Source organism: Apodemus sylvaticus, chromosome 19 (assembly GCF_947179515.1).
Source record: "Apodemus sylvaticus chromosome 19, mApoSyl1.1, whole genome shotgun sequence".
NCBI lineage: Eukaryota > Metazoa > Chordata > Mammalia > Rodentia > Muridae > Apodemus > Apodemus sylvaticus.
In genome coordinates, this window is record NC_067490.1 from 3,047,496 (window position 1) to 3,064,619 (window position 17,124).

Below are 17,124 nucleotides of genomic sequence, written 5' to 3' on the forward strand. Positions count from 1 at the left end.
CAGAAAAATGCAGCGTCTCTTCCTTAGCACCCCATCTGTCTTCCTGTCACCCTGGCAACGCGGTTCATTTCTAATTATGAGAAAATTAAATTCGCTGGTCCCTGAGCAGCGAGGAAACAAACTACACACGCACTTGGGTCCCCGGGCCTTAGTCACATGGCCTGCTTGCCGGGGATCTCCAGGGCAGACCAGAGGTGGACAGGCCCATCCTCGGACCTCTGTGTGGGGCAGGTCAGCCGCGCAGCCGCAGAGCGGGCAGCCTGTGGGTCTCCGTGCCTGCTGACCATCTAGGCAGAGGACTCATCTCACGGCCAGCCCTAGCTTGGCAGGTCCGCTTTCTCCCTCTGCCCTCAGCAGACTGAGGCTTGGGGGGCGTGGGGAGAACTGGGGAAAGCTAGGGCTTGCAGCTGGAGGTAAACTGTTAGTTCTCAGTTTCCTGTCTCTTTAACTCTTGTCATTCCTCATAATGGCTGTTCTCAGCCCCCCAGCAAGAGGAGTGCCCATAAGGGACCCATGCCCCCTGCTTTCCCATATCCCCGCCCCATGTCCCTCCCTCACTGTCCGTTCCCATCCCCCTCCCACTTACTGATGTTACGATTCAACAATCTCTTTTCAAGCCTGTAATTTTGTAGTGTGAGGGACATGGCAGGATGTACAAAGCTTGAAAACCAGCAAGTGAGAAACTCGGTCTAGTATTAGAGCAACAACCACCATTAGCAACTGTGAGTACTTGACTATCCCAGGAGGCTCTGGGCTCCACTCCTGGTACTCACACTACCACCACCAAACCTAAAGAAACTGAGGTGTAAGCTATAAGTGAGGCTCCTGCTCTGTCTGCATTCTCAAGCTGCACACTTTAAGTCTGAAGCCTGAGTGCTCCCATGCAGCCTGAGTGCTCCCACACAGCCTGAGTGCTCCCACGCGGCCTGAGTGCTCTCACACAGCCTGAGTGCTCCCACACAATCTTACTGCTCCCACACAGCCTGAGTGTTCCCATGCAGCTGGCCGTACTCCCATACAGCCTAAGTGCTCCCACACAGCCTGAGTGCTCCCACACAGCCTGAGTGCTCCCACACAGCCTGAGTGTTCCCACGCAGCTGGCCATACTCCCACACAGCTGGCTGTGCTCCCATGCAGCTGTCTCTTACTTTTCTGGGTGCCAGTTGGACTCTAGTCATTTACCTTGTGACCACACAGTTTGCACTAATCACCATTTTAATGGTCACTCGATGCTTTCTGGTGAAAGGCCTGTAGGAAAACCAATCTCCCATTGTGGGTCATTTGGGCCCTGACACATTTTGCTGTCATGAATAATCTCGTTATGAATTCTTCCATGCCGTAACTTTCCCCTGCCTTTAATAATTTTCTTAGGATAAATGCCCAGAACTGAGGCTGTTGGGTCAAAGGAAACCAGCCATGCTTTGGCCCCTGACACACTTGCTCCACTTGCCTCCTGAGGATGGGAACAGGGCGTCTGACTATCAGACAGGACAGGAAGGCTGGCCCAGTCCTCTCCAGCCTCCAGTGACCAGATGGCCACTGTGGAGCTACCTGAGTCCCCAAGGCTTCTGCTACTGGGTGTCCTTTGGGGTCCCGATTCTCTCGAGTCAGAGGACCCTTAGGAGGAGATCCCTGCATCGAACCCCCAGAGCAGTCACTCCTGGAGGATCCGGTGATGACTCCCTAGGACGGCCACCTTGAATCTACAAGGCTAGGGATGGGCGGCCCCAGAGGTGCAAGCTGGAGGCCAGGAGAAGGACTGGGGGGAACTGGAGTCCCAGTCACAAGTTCAGAATGTACCTGTATGTCTCCATTTGGGACCTTTGACCCCGCGGTGTCCATCATGGGTACATCCAACCTGGACTCAGAAGCTGTCCCCTGTCCCCAGCTACCAGGAAGCATTTGTTCTTAGCCAGCAAGCACTTCTTGGTGCCTGGGTCACACCACGGAGCAGCTCAGGCTGTAACAGGTCCGTCTAGGGTCTGCTGTCTGCATTCCTATCAAGAGATGGTGTCAGCCTCACTCTGGTGATAAGTACCAGGCATAATCAACTGATAAAAGTTTTGCTTTGACTTGGGTTTATGATGGACTGGCCCCAGTTCCTTTAGAACCGGTTATGGAATAGCAACACCTCAAAGCAGACCAGAGAAAAAGAGGAAGCTCAGTCTCCCTGTGCTTCTCAACGGCACACCCAGAGTGACCTGGGGAAATGTCTACCAGGCCACACCTCTTAAGGGGTCTTGCTTCCGACTCATCACCCTGGGAACCAATCATTTAACGAGTAGGCATCTGAGGGACAGGAGATCCTGACCGTGAGGCCAGTGCACAGCTGAGCCTTGAATAGCCCAGCTCCTGACAAGAGAGGCTGGTGCTCCTTGGGAATCAGTGAGCCATGAGTCCTCACAGAGGCTCTGTCTCCATGGAAACAGTGAAGGAGGTGCTGGGATACAGTGTATCAATGAAGTTACAGGTGCTGGATCCAGGTGCAGACTGCATCTAATGGGGACCCTCGAGCCTGGAAGACCACCAGGCTCCTGAGCGATGGGTTTATAGTCGTAACAAACATAAGCGTGTGATAGGAAAACCCGGGGAAAGGGCCTGGTAGCGTCACCCTCAACCAGCCTCCTCACAGGAACCACCCAGACTGAAGTCTAACAGGCATGAGCTTGGGGCGGCTGTAGAAAAAGGGCATCCAAACTTGTGGAGAGAGCAGCAGGCTAGAAAAGCATGGTCCAGGAGGAGCCAGCCTCTGTGTGACAGCCTCAGGGGTGTAGGCAAACTCTGTGTGACAGCCTCAGGGGTGTAGGCAGACTCTGTGTGACAGCCTCAGGGGTGTAGGCAGTCTTAAGACACAGTCGGGATATCTTGGGAAGCCTGGGTTCTGTGCTGAGTGCTGGCATCTGGCATCGAAGATGGGTGTTTGCAAAGCTTAGGCTACATGGTGGAGCACAAGAAGGGACAAGGAGCAGGCGTGGTGGCGCACGCCTGTAATCCCAGCACTCTGGGAGGCAGAGGCAGGCAGATTTCTGAGTTCCAGGCCAGCTTGGTCTACAGAGTGAGTTCCAGGACAGCCAGGGCTATACAGAGAAACCTTGTCTCGGAAAAACAAAACAAAAGAAAACAAAACAAAAACAAAAAACAAACAAACAAAAGAAGGTGCAAGGAAGGAAGGAAGTCTAAGGGCAGGGAGGGCTGGTGGCGGGAGTTGGAGGCCCATCCAGGGGTCCTGGGCTGGTGAATGAGGCGGCCAGGATGGGGGTCACAAAAATCTGGAACATTCTGAGTCTGGTGGCAGCTAAGTTGAGGCAGGACCACATTCAGAAGGGACAGTGACCAGAGTTAGTGAGGACAGAGACGGCACGGGGAGTCATCTCGGGACGGCTACATGTTGTAGCCCTGCCTGGCCTGAAACTCATTACATGGATCAGGTTGGCTTTGAACTCACAAATATCTGCCTGCTTCTATCTAGTGCTGGGGTTAAAAGTCTGTGGTGCCACACCCACTAGGCTCTGTTTTTATAAATGTCCTTATGTGGGAACTGAGGACTGAAAAGACCTAACTTGTTCCTGTGTGTGTGTCCAGCTCCAGAGGAGGAAGCTCCGACCACACAGGTGGCGCCCACCACAACTCCTGAGCCCCCTCCGAAGAAGCCACTCCTGGGGGAGCTGACGGTGACAGACGCCACCCCCGACTCCCTGAGCCTCTCCTGGACAGTCCCCGAGGGACAGTTTGACCAGTTTGTGATCCAGTACAAGAACGGGGATGGGCAGCCCAAGGTGGTGCGGGTGCCAGGGCACGAGGACCAGGTCACCATCTCCAGCCTGGAGCCAGACCACAAGTACAAGATGAACCTGTACGGCATCCACAGCGGTCAGCGTGTGGGCCCCGTGTCTGTCACGGGGGTGACGGGTGAGCGGACTGTGGGAGCCCTGGGTGGGGCCCAGCAGGAAATGGAGCCTACTGTCCTTTGGTGACTAGTGGGTAAGGGATCCATGGCCAAGGACTATTCAGTACCACAAGCCTGCTGTGACTGCAGCTGTGGTGGCTTGCATGTGCTCCCCTGGTGCTGGCCAGGCTCCGTGGGCAGCAGGGCCATGCAGACCTTTGCCATGTTGGTGACTGTCCAGCTCCCCTCAGCAGGGACATGGGAGCTCGAGAAATGCCAGGGATTCTGCCTCACCCTCTCTGCCCCCTTCTCAGCTGCAGAGGAAGAGCCCCCCAGCCCAGAGCCCAGCACCGAGGCCCCAGAGCCCACCGAGGAGGAGCCACTCCTGGGACAGCTGACAGTGACAGGAGCCTCCCCAGACTCCCTGAGCCTCTCCTGGACCGTCCCCCAGGGAGACTTTGACTCCTTCACTGTGCAGTACAAGGACAGTGATGGGCGGCCCCAGCTAGTGCGTGTCGGAGGCCAGGAGAGGGAGGCCATCGTGAGAGACCTGGATCCTGGGCGCAAGTACAAGATGAACCTGTATGGGGTCCACGGGGGGCGTCGCGTGGGCCCCGTGTCTACCATGGGCGTGACCGGTGAGTGACTGTCAGATAGGTCTGTTTGGAATGACATGATTCCTTTCATTCATGTGAGTGCTTTTCCTGCACATGTCTGTGCACCACATGCATGCTTGGTAGATATTCCACACAAGTCTGACATCTGAATCAGTAGATTACTTATAAGAAGTAAGAAGCGTTCCTTGCAAAAACTATGGGTGACCCAAATGCAAGCGTATTACATAAAAACTGACCTCCACATGATGTCATCTATGTAACCCAGCACTTTCATAAACGTGGACAGAATAACACTTCAGGATTCCAGACCCATCCCATGACAAGCAGCGGGACTATAAAGACAGCCCTGGGTGCTCTGAAGGTCCGTTGTTGACCAATCCGAGTGACCGCAGATTGGTCTTGGGAACCCAGCAGCAGAGGTGCTAGTAAGGAATCATTGCCAAAGCCACACAGTACAAAAAGATCTGATCGCTTTCAATGGTATTGATCAAGAGAGGTGTGTTAAGTGCAGAGGCACAGATAGAAGAAGTACACCGTCCTGGCTGGCCTTCTGTAGCACACAGACGCCCTCCATTAACTAGCTTTCTCATCCCAGGATACCGTTGCTTTAAGACCACTCTATCTCTTTGCACTTGATGGTCTTGGAGGACCAACTCAGGCCTCTAAGTGTACTCTAATCTACCATGCCTGCTGTTGGCACTCCTCCAGTTCTCACAAGCTCCTGGCCATCAGCAGCATGGACTGATGTGATTTGTTTGTTGCTTGGTTGGTTGGGTTTTTGTTTGTTTGTTTGTTTGTTTGCTTGTTTGTTTGTTTTGTTGGTTTTTTTGGTGGGGAGAAGGTTGTTTGGCTTTTTGTGTTTTGTTTTTTTAAGATTTACTTATTTATTTTTAAAGATTTATTTATTTTATGTATGGGAATACACTGTCATTGCTGCTGTCTTCAGACACACCAGAAGAGGGCATCAGATCCCATTACAGATGTTGTGAGCCACCATGTGCTTGTTGGGAATTGAACTCAGGACCTCTGGAACAGCAGTCAGTGCTCTTAACCACTGAGCCATCTCCCCAGCCCCTGAGTTTAACCTTTTAAATCTGCACCATCCCATCATTTCTGTCTTCTACAGACTGCTGCTTGGGAGTAAAACCTATCAGGAGCTCACTAGTGCAGCAGCATTTGGCATTCCGTTCATGTTTCCCGTAGGAATTGTCTGCATACTAATATCGGCACATTTTCCTTTGCATGACCAGAACAGATCCTTTGGTCTGCCGTGCCTTTCTCTCACTCCCCCTCAACTGCTTCTGCGTTCTATAAAAGTGGTTTACATACTGTTCTGAGTTCCCAGGGACTCTGACTCATGAAGACCATGTCCCATCCTGGTTCCCAGCAAGCCCCTGCAGCTCCGTGTAGCTCTGGCTGACCTAGAGTTTGCTATATAGATCAGACCAGCCCCAAAGTCACAGAGATCCACCTGCCTCTGCTTCTCGAGCCCTGGGATTAAGGCTGCATATCTCTTTCTTAGCTTTCCCGGGAGTACACTTTTATCTGACTTGATGAACTGGGTATCAGTGTGGCTTCTCCTACTCTCAGCTCCTTCCAGCAACACCTTCTCCATTCTGTTGCCTCTAAGGCCCTGGTATTTATGGGGACAAAGTGTCCCTGTTGGCTCACACGAGCTATTTCATCGGGGATTGATTTTCCCTGTTTTGCCTTCGGTTAAGAAGCTTTGTCTTGAGGAAGGATAGGCTGCCATGATACTGTTTCTCCATCTCCACTCAGATTAATCCCATCTGCCTCTGTTTCACAGCCACACAAAGCGAAGCTGTTGGAAGCTTTCAGTTTAAAAGTCTTTCCCAAGCTGTTCACGTGCTGACTGGACTCAGTCATTACTAACGCCCTGTCTGCATACTGATCCATGGATTCGCTCATCCTCTCTTCACGGTCAGACCACTCACAGAGGTCAGACCTAAGAACTGTTGTTGTCCACCCTTCCCTCACCCTTAATAACTGAGTTCCTCCCAGGGCATCCGAGGTTTTGTATCCTAGGGCGGGCTCTTCATCATGGGCCCAACCTGCACTCTCTGTCTTGCATCCTGCCCACTGTAAGAAACAGCTAGTGAGCCGGGCGGTGGTGGTGCACGCCTATAATCCTAGCACTCTGGGAGGCAGAGGCAGGCGTATTTCTGAGTTTGAGGCTAGCCTGGTCTACAGAGTGAGTTCCAGGGCAGTCAGGGCTACACAGAGAAACCCTGTCTCGAAAGAAAAAAAAAAAGCCAAAAAAAGAAAAGAAACAGCCAGTGATACCTCCATCTTGTCTTCTTTTTCTCTACTGCCCCTGACCCAGACCAGAGACTAATGGGCAGAGAGCATCCTTAGACATCCCTACTATGTTCCCCCTCAGTGTGCGAGTTACACTCCTACTATGTTCCCTCTCGGTGTGCAAGTTACACTCCTTCTATGTTCCCCCTCGGTGTGCAAGTTACACTCCTACTATGTTCCCCCTCAGTGTGCGAGTTACACTCCTACTATGTTCCCCCTCGGTGTGCGAGTTACACTCCTACTATGTTCCCCCTCAGTGTGCGAGTTACACTCCTACTATGTTCCCCCTCAGTGTGCGAGTTACACTCCTACTATGTTCCCCCTCGGTGTGCGAGTTACACTCCCTACTATGTTCCCCCTCGGTGTGCAAGTTCTTTCTGAGAAAGCAGCTGAGTTTCAGTTTCACACCTTTGCCTACGAAGAGGTCATACCGCAACACCGTAGCTTGCTTACTGTCTTGTCCTATATGTGACTTTTAGGAACTGCAATTTACCCTCGAGTCTGTTGGCTGTTTTGGAGACGAGCTTATATTTGTTGGTATTACCCATCCACCAACCATATCCAATTTAGGAAGTTGGACATGCCAAGTTTCTCACTTGGTTGCCTTCCAATTATGATGGTTGACTTTCCTGAGGAGACCTGAACATCTATTCAGGGTAGATGAGGCACCGAAAACAGACCCAAGAAACAGTTCCACCCATGTCTAGCGTAGTGAAACAACGTGCCCATTGGGGTCACATGTAGGAATATGGTGACTCCAGACTGAAGACAGCTCATCACTGCAAACCTAACTCCAACATGAGTCACAGCCATACAGGCGCTTCCCTGGAATCCCTGAGCAGTATGCACCTGCTGGACATGCCCTCCTCACCTGCTGGACATGTCCTACTTTCCCTAACTCTTACACTCCCATAACCATGCTGAGGCCTTGCAACCCTGTAAGCTTCGGGGGTTTCCTGAGAGAGGCCCGGAGGGCATGTTTCAGTTAGGTGAAAACAACTACACCAACTTCCACGAATCACACTCAGACCCAGCAGCGTATCCAGAGCCTGCTATCCTGTCAGGATCCTGAGGGGCAGGCTGCTGGGAAAGGCCCACAGCAGAGGCAGCAGCCTTGCAATTGTTGCTGAGCTTGCGCTGGCCTAGGACTCCTTCCAGAGACACTGTCCTTGTCGGGTGCACCCAGCCCTCGAGGGATAGCGAAGAGCCTAGCATGCCACTGCACACCTATTAGCGCACTTCATTGACTTAATTTTTTTTCTTTTGGTTTTCAAGAGAGGGTTTCTCTGTGTAGCCCAGGCTGTCCTAGAACTCACTCTGTAGACCAGGCTGGCCTCATACTCAGAGACCTGCTTTGCCTCTGCCTCCCAAGTGCTGGGATTAAAGGCGTGCGCCACCACTGCACTGCATTTATATTTATTTTTGATGCAACTTTAGACTTTTATTTCCATGCATCAATTCATCCATTCCACAATGAACCCTATACCCTATCTAGGCGCTCTGGAACCCAGTGCCAGTTGTTGCCAGCCAGAGCCCTCCAACGCTAACTCATCTGGAAGGCCTGTGTCTGGGAGGGGCGGGTCAGATTGCTAACGAGGTGCTCCAACCCTGTTTGGAGCGAAGCTCTGAATCTGGCGAGGGAGGAAATGGTGAGGAGAGCCAGCACAGGGAGGCTCAGCACTGTGGCCTCATGGGACACGCTCACATGCGACAGGTGCCAGGGGCCGGGCAGAAATCGTGTGGGTGTCGGTGGATGGAGCAAGAAGGAAAGGCCTAGGTGAGAGCCAGGGATGCCAGGGCAAAAGCACAGGAAAGAAAGGTCGTAGTCTCTGCGGCCAGTGCAACTCTGCGCTTCGGAGTCTTGATTTTATAAATGTCCTTATGTGGGAACTGAGGACTGGAAAGACCTAACTTGTTCCTGTGTGTGTGTCCAGCTCCAGAGGAGGAAGCTCCGACCACACAGGTGGCGCCCACCACAACTCCTGAGCCCCCTCCGAAGAAGCCACTCCTGGGAGAGCTGACGGTGACAGATGCCACCCCCGACTCCCTGAGCCTCTCCTGGACAGTCCCCGAGGGACAGTTTGACCAGTTTGTGATCCAGTACAAGAACGGGGATGGGCAGCCCAAGGTGGTGCGGGTGCCAGGGCACGAGGACCAGGTCACCATCTCCGGCCTGGAGCCAGACCACAAGTACAAGATGAACCTGTACGGCATCCACAGCGGTCAGCGTGTGGGCCCCGTGTCTGTCACGGGGGTGACGGGTGAGCGGACTGTGGGAGCCCAGGGTGGGACCCATAAAGGAGCGGAACCTGCTGTTCTTTGGAGACTAGTGACTAGGAAATAGTGGCCAAGGATTGGTCAGACCCACAGGTCTACGACCTGTCTCTCTGGGCAGGAGGGCTGTCGAGTCCGTGGCTAGGCTGGTAACTGTCCAGGTTCCCTTTGCTGACCCAGGAGCTTGAGCATGTTACACAGCTGTCAGATGACAGGGACACTGTTCCTCATGGAGAATCTCTAAACCGAGCCAGGAGCCCTGGTAGCTGTTTCTGCCTCCTTCCCAAGGCCTGAGGAACCTGCGGGTGACCCTGCTCACCTCTCTGTCCCCTTCTCAGCTGCAGAGGAAGAGCCCCCCAGCCCCACAGAGCCCAGCACAGAGGCCCCAGAGCCCACCGAGGAGGAGCCGCTCCTGGGACAGCTGACAGTGACAGGAGCCTCCCCAGACTCCCTGAGCCTCTCCTGGACCGTCCCCCAGGGAGACTTTGACTCCTTCACTGTGCAGTACAAGGACAGTGATGGGCGGCCCCAGCTGATGCGTGTCGGAGGCCAGGAGAGGGAGGCCATCGTGAGAGACCTGGATCCTGGGCGCAAGTACAAGATGAACCTGTATGGGGTCCACGGGGGGCGTCGCGTGGGTCCCGTGTCCACCGTGGGCGTGACCGGTGAGTAAGGAAGTGGGTCCTAAGTTGCTCCGTTTGCAGTCTTCTTCATAGAAACACCTGTGCGGCGCACTGAGCCGCCTGGCACCTCTGATATTTCTGTGAGTCAGGCTCAAAGCCGGCAGTGTGTCCAGGGCCTGCTCGTCTGTTTCTAAGAGGATTCTGGGAAACTAGCTACTGGTTCCCGGCCCAGTCCCTAAGCAGCAGAGCCCACAGCAGAGGTGCCAGGTGTCCCCTGGAACATGCTGTCCCACTCCTCACATAGAGGCTGTCTCTGTGAAGATATCTGAGGAAACAGGGAGGCGGGGTGGGAATACAGAATCGTGTATGAGCGAGCCCTCTTCCTTTGTCTCCTTCCTTCCTTCCTTCCTTCCATCTTTCCATCTTTTATTTGCATGCACCCATTCCCTGATCTGGGTACTGAAGGGCTGAGTGTCGGCTGTCCCTAGGCAAGCACTCTCCAAGGCAGTGACACTCTGAGAGGGTAGAGCTGGGGCCACTCAGGGGTTTAGAGAGAAGTTGGGCTTAAGTTAGCTGATGTGCAAAAGTAGGAAGCGGGGTTGCACTCTGAATGAGTCCTCGGTGGGTCCTCGGTCACCCGGTGAGGTCGCTGAGCTTCATCAGAGGGGAGGCGCCTAGAGGGACCGCAAGGCCGTAATTGTTTGAGGAGAAGGAACTCGTTACCTGATGGGGATGTTTGGTCATATGATAGCAAATGTTCAAGTGTGTCTGTGTGCAAATAGAATTCTAAGGTTGCCACCGTGGTACCAGATGGCCTTGGGTGTCGTCCATGTCCTGTGCTTGGCATGATTACACAAGACAGAGCGGGGCTGTGTGGGCTCTCAGCCGACGAAGCCTGACAGAGCGTAGAGGCCTGGATGCTTGTCTCTGTCAGGGCAGAGCTTTGAAGAAGCACATGAGTTATCATGAGTCTCACAGTCATTAGCATGAGTCTCACAGTCAAGGGGACAGGCAGGAGGACCAAGTACAGCAAAGGACAGCCTGGGGGCCAGAGCAGGACCCATAGGGACGCCTAACCCAGTCTGCTCATAAGACCCCTGAGATCAACAGGCACTGGCTTGGTGACAGGTTAGAATGAAGTATCCCCACTATGCAAAGAGCAGAAGGCTAGAAATAGCCTGGCCCACGGGAAACCGACATTTTGTGTGATGTCCTCTGAGGTTCCTGGCGGTCTCGAGAGGTTGATGGAAAGTTGGGGACAGCTCAGAAATCTGGGATCCCACCCAGAACTGGGCACCCAGTTCCAGGCTGGCATGTGTCCTTAGAAGTCCTCATTCCAAGCCTTGGCTTCTGCATGGAGCACAGCTGGCTAGGGAGGGAGAGGTGGAGTGAGCCTGAAGTCAGGGAGGTTGGACCCTGGTCAGAACCCAGGTGAGGGAGATGGCGGCCCGGCCAAGGTTCTGGGATAGAAGAGGCGGGGGGAGGAATGAGGTAGCCAAGAGGTGCACAGCAAGAGTGACAGCAGATGGGACTCAGCCTCGGGGAGGGGGGGTTCCAAACATGGTCAGGGCAAAGATCTGAGCCCATCAGGAGAGCAGACGGACAGCAAGGAGAGCCAGTTCAGGGGGCCCAGGGCAGGGGCTTCGTGGGGCCCAGGGCAGGGGCTTCGTGGGGCCCAGGGCAGGGGCTTCGTGGGGCCCAGGGCAGGGGCTACGTGGGGCACATTCAGATGAGACAAGGGACGGACAGAGAGGAGAGGTCATGGGGGTATTGGTGGACATCTGGGTGGGAGCTAGGAATGGCAGTGGGGAAAGAACAGAGAAGACTGTGGTGGCTCGGAACTGTTTATAAATGTGTCTTTATATTCTGAGAACAGAGGAGAGCTAATGTGGTATGTCTGTGTGTGTGTGTGTGTGTGTGTGTCCAGCTCCAGAGGAGGAAGCTCCGACCACACAGGTGGCGCCCACCACAACTCCTGAGCCCCCTCCGAAGAAGCCACAACTAGGAGAGCTGACCGTGACAGATGCCACCCCCGACTCCCTGAGCCTCTCCTGGACAGTCCCCGAGGGACAGTTTGACCAGTTCGTGATCCAGTACAAGAACAGGGATGGGCAGCCCAAGGTGGTGCGGGTGCCAGGGCATGAGGACCAGGTCACCATCTCCGGCCTGGAGCCAGACCACAAGTACAAGATGAACCTGTACGGCATCCACAGCGGTCAGCGCGTGGGCCCCGTGTCTGTCACGGGGGTGACGGGTGAGCGGACTGTGGGAGCCCAGGGTGGGGTCCATAAAGGAGTGGAACCTGCTGTTCTTTGGAGACTAGTGACTAGGAAATAGTGGCCAAGGATTGGTCAGACCCACAGGTCTACGACCTGTCTCTCTGGGCAGGAGGGCTGTCGAGTCCGTGGCTAGGCTGGTAACTGTCCAGGTTCCCTTTGCTGACCCAGGAGCTTGAGCATGTTACACAGCTGTCAGATGACAGGGACACTGTTCCTCATGGAGAATCTCTAAACCGAGCCAGGAGCCCTGGTAGCTGTTTCTGCCTCCTTCCCAAGGCCTGAGGAACCTGCGGGTGACCCTGCTCACCTCTCTGTCCCCTTCTCAGCTGCAGAGGAAGAGCCCCCCAGCCCCACAGAGCCCAGCACAGAGGCCCCAGAGCCCACCGAGGAGGAGCCGCTCCTGGGACAGCTGACAGTGACAGGAGCCTCCCCAGACTCCCTGAGCCTCTCCTGGACCGTCCCCCAGGGAGACTTTGACTCCTTCACTGTGCAGTACAAGGACAGTGATGGGCGGCCCCAGCTAGTGCGTGTCGGAGGCCAGGAGAGGGAGGCCATCGTGAGAGACCTGGATCCTGGGCGCAAGTACAAGATGAACCTGTATGGGGTCCACGGGGGCCGTCGCGTGGGCCCCGTGTCCACCGTGGGCGTGACCGGTGAGTGTGAACTGGCCTCTCTGTTCGCTCTTCCCTTCTTCTCCAGCCCGGTTTCCCTCCTTCCTGTCTGCCCTCTCCTCCCCTCTCCCGTTCTTCCATGCTGTGCCTCTGGCCTCAAGTGCTGAGCTTCCGATCCCCTCACCCAGGCTAGAGTGAGGGTCCGTGCAGCTGTCCTCAGAGCTGTGTGTGCTTGTGGCCTGTCCTTCCCCACAGCCCCCTCCTCCTCACTGCAGAGTACCATCAGCCCCACATCTCTTCAACCCTGGCTGCCTCTCTGGTGACCTGGTGACTCATAAAATGCTCCATATTTGGACTACCTGGTCTGAATCTGCCTCTGACTGCACTATGTGGGTTTTTTTTAAAAAAAGATTTGTTTATTTATTTTATGTATGAGTACACTGTAGCTGTCTGTAGCTGTCTTCAGACACCAGAAGAGGGCATCAGATCTCATTGCAGATGGTTGTGAGCCACCATATGGTTGCTCGGATTTGAACTCAGGACCTTTGAAGAGCAATCAGTGTTCTCTACCACTGAGCCATCTCTCCAGCCTCCTATGTGGATTTTTAAAAAGCATTTTTTTTTTACTTCAGTGGCAGCTCCTGCAGCAGAGGGGCTTTCATGGTGACGTCTGCTCAGCCCCTGATTCTCATTTTTCCTGATGCTGAGACCCTTTAAACTTTGCTTTAAGAATTTACTTATAAGCCAGGCGGTGATGGCACACGCCTATAATCCCAGCACTCTGGGATTTCTGAGTTCGAGGCCAGCCTGGTCTACAGAGTGAGTTCCAGGACAGCCAGGGCTATACAGAGAAACCCTGACTCGAAAAAACCAAATCTAAAAACCCAATAAATAAATAAATAAATAAATAAATAAATAAATAAATGAATAAATAAAATAAAGAATTTACTTATAACCGGGTGGTGGTGGCGCACGCCTATAATCCCAGCACTCTGGGAGGCAGAGGCAGTTAGATTTCTGAGTTCCAGGCCAGCCTGGTCTACAGAGTGAGTTCCAGGACAGCCAGGGCTACACAGAGAAACCCTGTCTTGGGAAAAAAAAAAGAATTTATTTATTTATTTATTTAATGCAAGGGCTCTAATTGCATTGTATGCTGGCATGCTGGAAGAGGACATCAGACCCCATTAGAGACGGTTGTGAGCCACCATGTGGCTCAGAATTGAACTCAGGACCTCTGGGAGAGCAGCCAGTGCTCTGAACCACTGAGCCATCTCTCCAGCCCCTTTGTGATCCTTCATGTCCCAGTCATCCCAACTATAATTTGTTTTTGCTACTGTTTTTTACTTCTTTGGTTTTGTTTGGTTGGGTTTTTTTTTTTTTTTTTGGCTTGTCTGTTTTGTTTGTTTGTTTTTGTTTTTGAGACAGGGTTTTCTGTGTTGCTCTAGCTGTCCTGGAACGCTTTCTCTTTGTAGACCAGGCTAACCTTGAACTCACAGAGATCCTCCTGCCTCTGCCTCCTGAGTGCTGGGATTTAAGGCATGGGCTACCACCACCTGGCTAATTTTTGCTACTGTTATGGATCATAATGTAAATATTTTTGGAGGTCTGAATTTTAAAGTCAAACATATTTTGGAGATTTAATTGTCCAGAGACTTGGGCAGGGGTCGCGACCCACAGGTTGAGAACCACTGTGCTAAACACAGCGGGGAGGGGCTCTTGTGTATGTGCTGCCTGGGGCTGGAGCTACGGTTGGGTGGAGATTCAGCAGCCGCCTAGGAAGCTGTTTTGCAGCCTGAGGGCTGCCTGGTCCCCTCGGCTGGCTCTGCCTGCGTTCCTCAGCCTTCTTTGCTCCCCTGCAGCCTCCCTGAGCACAGAGCGCCCCCTAGAGCCCCGCCTGGGAGAGCTGGCTGCGGAAGAAGTGACGTCCAGTACCGTGCACCTGTCCTGGACTGTGGCCCGGGGCCCCTTCGACTCCTTCCTGGTCCAGTACAAGGACGCACAGGGGCAGCCCCAGACGGTGCCTGTGAGCGGAGACCTGGGTGAGGTCACCGTCTCCGGCTTGGAGCCGGCCCGCAAGTACAAGTTTCTACTCTTTGGACTCCAGGGTGGGAAGCGCCATGGCCCTGTCTCCACAGAAGCAAAGACTGGTGAGTGAGGGCCCGCAGCAGCGCCCCTGGTGGCAACTGTTGGAGTTTCCAGTTTCAGTGTCCCACGTCCCAAACCTTGGCGTTTGGTGACCGGTCTCTTTGTCGGATCTACCCAAACTCGTCCCTTCCCTCTGGTCCTTCTCCACGCTGTCTTCAGATCGAGGAAGGCACACTTGCCTCCTGTGCTGGAAGCTATTTTCTTCCCTAGCCCTGCCCGGTTACCCCCTCCAGACCACCAATCCAGAGCCCCGTTACCCCTCCAACTGTCTACTCTAAGAAGCCTCCTCTCCTCTCCAGTCTCCGACACAAAGCTCCTTCCTCGTCTTGGGGAGCTCACCGTGACAGACGTGACTCAAACCTCCGTTGGTCTCTCCTGGGCTGTTCCTGAGGGTGACTTCGACTCTTTCTTAGTCCAGTACAAGGACAGGGGCGGTCAGCTCCAGGTGGTGCCTGTAGCCGCAGACCTACGAGAGGTCACCATCCCCAGCCTGGAGCCCAACAGGAAATACAAGTTCCTGCTCTTTGGCCTTCTAGGCCGCAAACGGCTGGGCCCTGTCTCTGTGGAGGGCACCACAGGTGAGCCCGGGCCCTACCCCCACCCCCTGTACAGCTCCCAGACCCAGGGCCTCCCAGGGACTGATTATGTCTTCAGTCTGAGACTAAATGTCTTTTCAGCAAAGGCGAAATCTCTGCTTTTGGGCTGGGCAGGACATTGGCATTTTTATTCACACGGTTTCCTTCCTTTCTTGATGACTGCCAAGGGAAAACAGCTTTTAGACTTGGCTAACCTGGGTTCAAAGACCAGGCCCGGTCCTTGCCAGCCACATGGCTGCCTGACCTGCATGACCTCCTCACCTGCGTGACAAGTAGCCCCCTGCTCACCTGTGAGACCAGAAGCCCACTGTCTTCCTTCCTCCCAGCCCTAAGCCAGGAGATGGAAGGGAGACCTTGGCTGCAGATAGACTATGGAAAAATCTGGTGGTTCTGTGCCCATGACTCAGCCCCAAGGAAGGGGTGGAGTGGGCCCATGACCCTTACGGCACTCCCAGGTCCGTGACTCACCCCAGGCAGGCCTTGGGGCCTGGAGCCGTCAGATACCATAATTCTGCCCCACCAAACCCTCATTACATGGGCTCGTCCACGCATTGTCCGACATCTGCTACCCTCACGCTCCCACAGCAGGACCAGAAGGCCTGGCTGCGTGAGTCCTCGGGAGTCTGTCCCTGAGGCCACACGTGGACCCTTGCGGTCCCCTGAAGATGCTTACCTGAATCCTCCTACCCTCCCCTCAGCTCCCCTGGAGAAGACACCACAGCCCCGCCTCGGGGAACTGTCAGTGACAGAGGAGACCTCTGACTCCGTGCACCTCTCCTGGACAGTGGCCCAAGGTCCCTTTGACTCCTTTCTGGTCCAGTACAAAGACAGAGACGGGCAGCTCCAGACAGTGCCCGTGGCTGCAGATCAACAGGAGGTCACCATCGAGGGTCTGCAGCCAGGCAGGAAGTACAAGTTCCTGCTCTATGGGCTCTCTGGAGGAAAGCGCCTGGGTCCCATCTCTGCCTTGGGAGTGACAGGTGAGCCTGTCCTGCCTGGTCTGAGGACAAAGGAACTGACTGGAGTGGGCAGGGGGGAGGGGAAGGGGCCTTCCCAGAGCCAGAGGAGGGAGGGGCTGTGCCCACCCCACCCCAGGTGTTGATCAGTTTTTTGAAAGAATAGGAGGATCCAGGCCCAGCAGGAAGGACAGGCCTTGAGGATTCCCTGCTTTCCCCCTCAGCCCTGTCATCCCCCTCAGGGCTGCTTCCCAAGGCCCTGTTGCAGCCTCTTTATCTCCTCACAGAGCATAATGCACACCTCCCGTGCTAGGGAACCAGAGATGTTTTCTCAAATGGAAAATCACTGGAAATCCAATGGGGGGGCAGAGGCCACTGACACCCACCTCAGAAGGGCACATGGCTAGTGTGTCGTGCCAGGCACGTACACCCGGCTGGTGCCGCCTTCGGCTGCCCTCAGAAGGCTCTAAGGGTGGGGCCACTGCTGGGGGGGGGGGGGAGGTGATGTGCCCAGGGCTGGGAGAGGGGAAGTGAGTCGCTGTCCGGATATAGCGAGGGGCGGAGGAAGGACCGACAGGCAGGAGACCTTGGGGCCTCAGATCCTGGGTCTCAGAGAGGCCTCCTGGGGCACACTGCTAGAATGAATTCAACAACTGAAAGGTTCCAGAAGTTCCCCTTCTCCTCCCTTCCCTTGCACGGGCTGCTCTGCCAGGACTGTGAGGTGTCACCAGTCCCAAGCCAGCCTGGTCACCCTTCCTCTGAAGGACAAGATGGAAAGGCAGGGACCAGTGGCACCCCCACAAGGGTTCTGCTCTGGT

The 17,124-nt window shown here is 54.5% G+C and overlaps 1 protein-coding gene across 40 annotated transcripts in view; it reads left to right on the top strand.

Moving 5' to 3' along the window:
• Tnxb (tenascin XB) overlaps positions 1 to 17,124 on the top strand; it is a 62,698-nt gene that overhangs the window by 41,439 nt on the left and 4,135 nt on the right. For 11 of the 40 annotated variants that reach the window (XM_052164340.1, XM_052164341.1, XM_052164366.1 and 8 more), the window contains 9 exons: positions 3,583 to 3,909; positions 4,201 to 4,524; positions 8,757 to 9,083; positions 9,435 to 9,761; positions 11,647 to 11,973; positions 12,325 to 12,651; positions 14,469 to 14,756; positions 15,054 to 15,332; positions 16,049 to 16,330. In XM_052164340.1, the coding sequence (XP_052020300.1) occupies positions 3,583 to 3,909; positions 4,201 to 4,524; positions 8,757 to 9,083; positions 9,435 to 9,761; positions 11,647 to 11,973; positions 12,325 to 12,651; positions 14,469 to 14,756; positions 15,054 to 15,332; positions 16,049 to 16,330 (2,808 nt within the window). The remainder of the gene's footprint in view (positions 1 to 3,582; positions 3,910 to 4,200; positions 4,525 to 8,756; positions 9,084 to 9,434; positions 9,762 to 11,646; positions 11,974 to 12,324; positions 12,652 to 14,468; positions 14,757 to 15,053; positions 15,333 to 16,048; positions 16,331 to 17,124) is intronic. The other 29 variants (XM_052164351.1, XM_052164369.1, XM_052164347.1 and 26 more) reach the window with 18 other exon arrangements.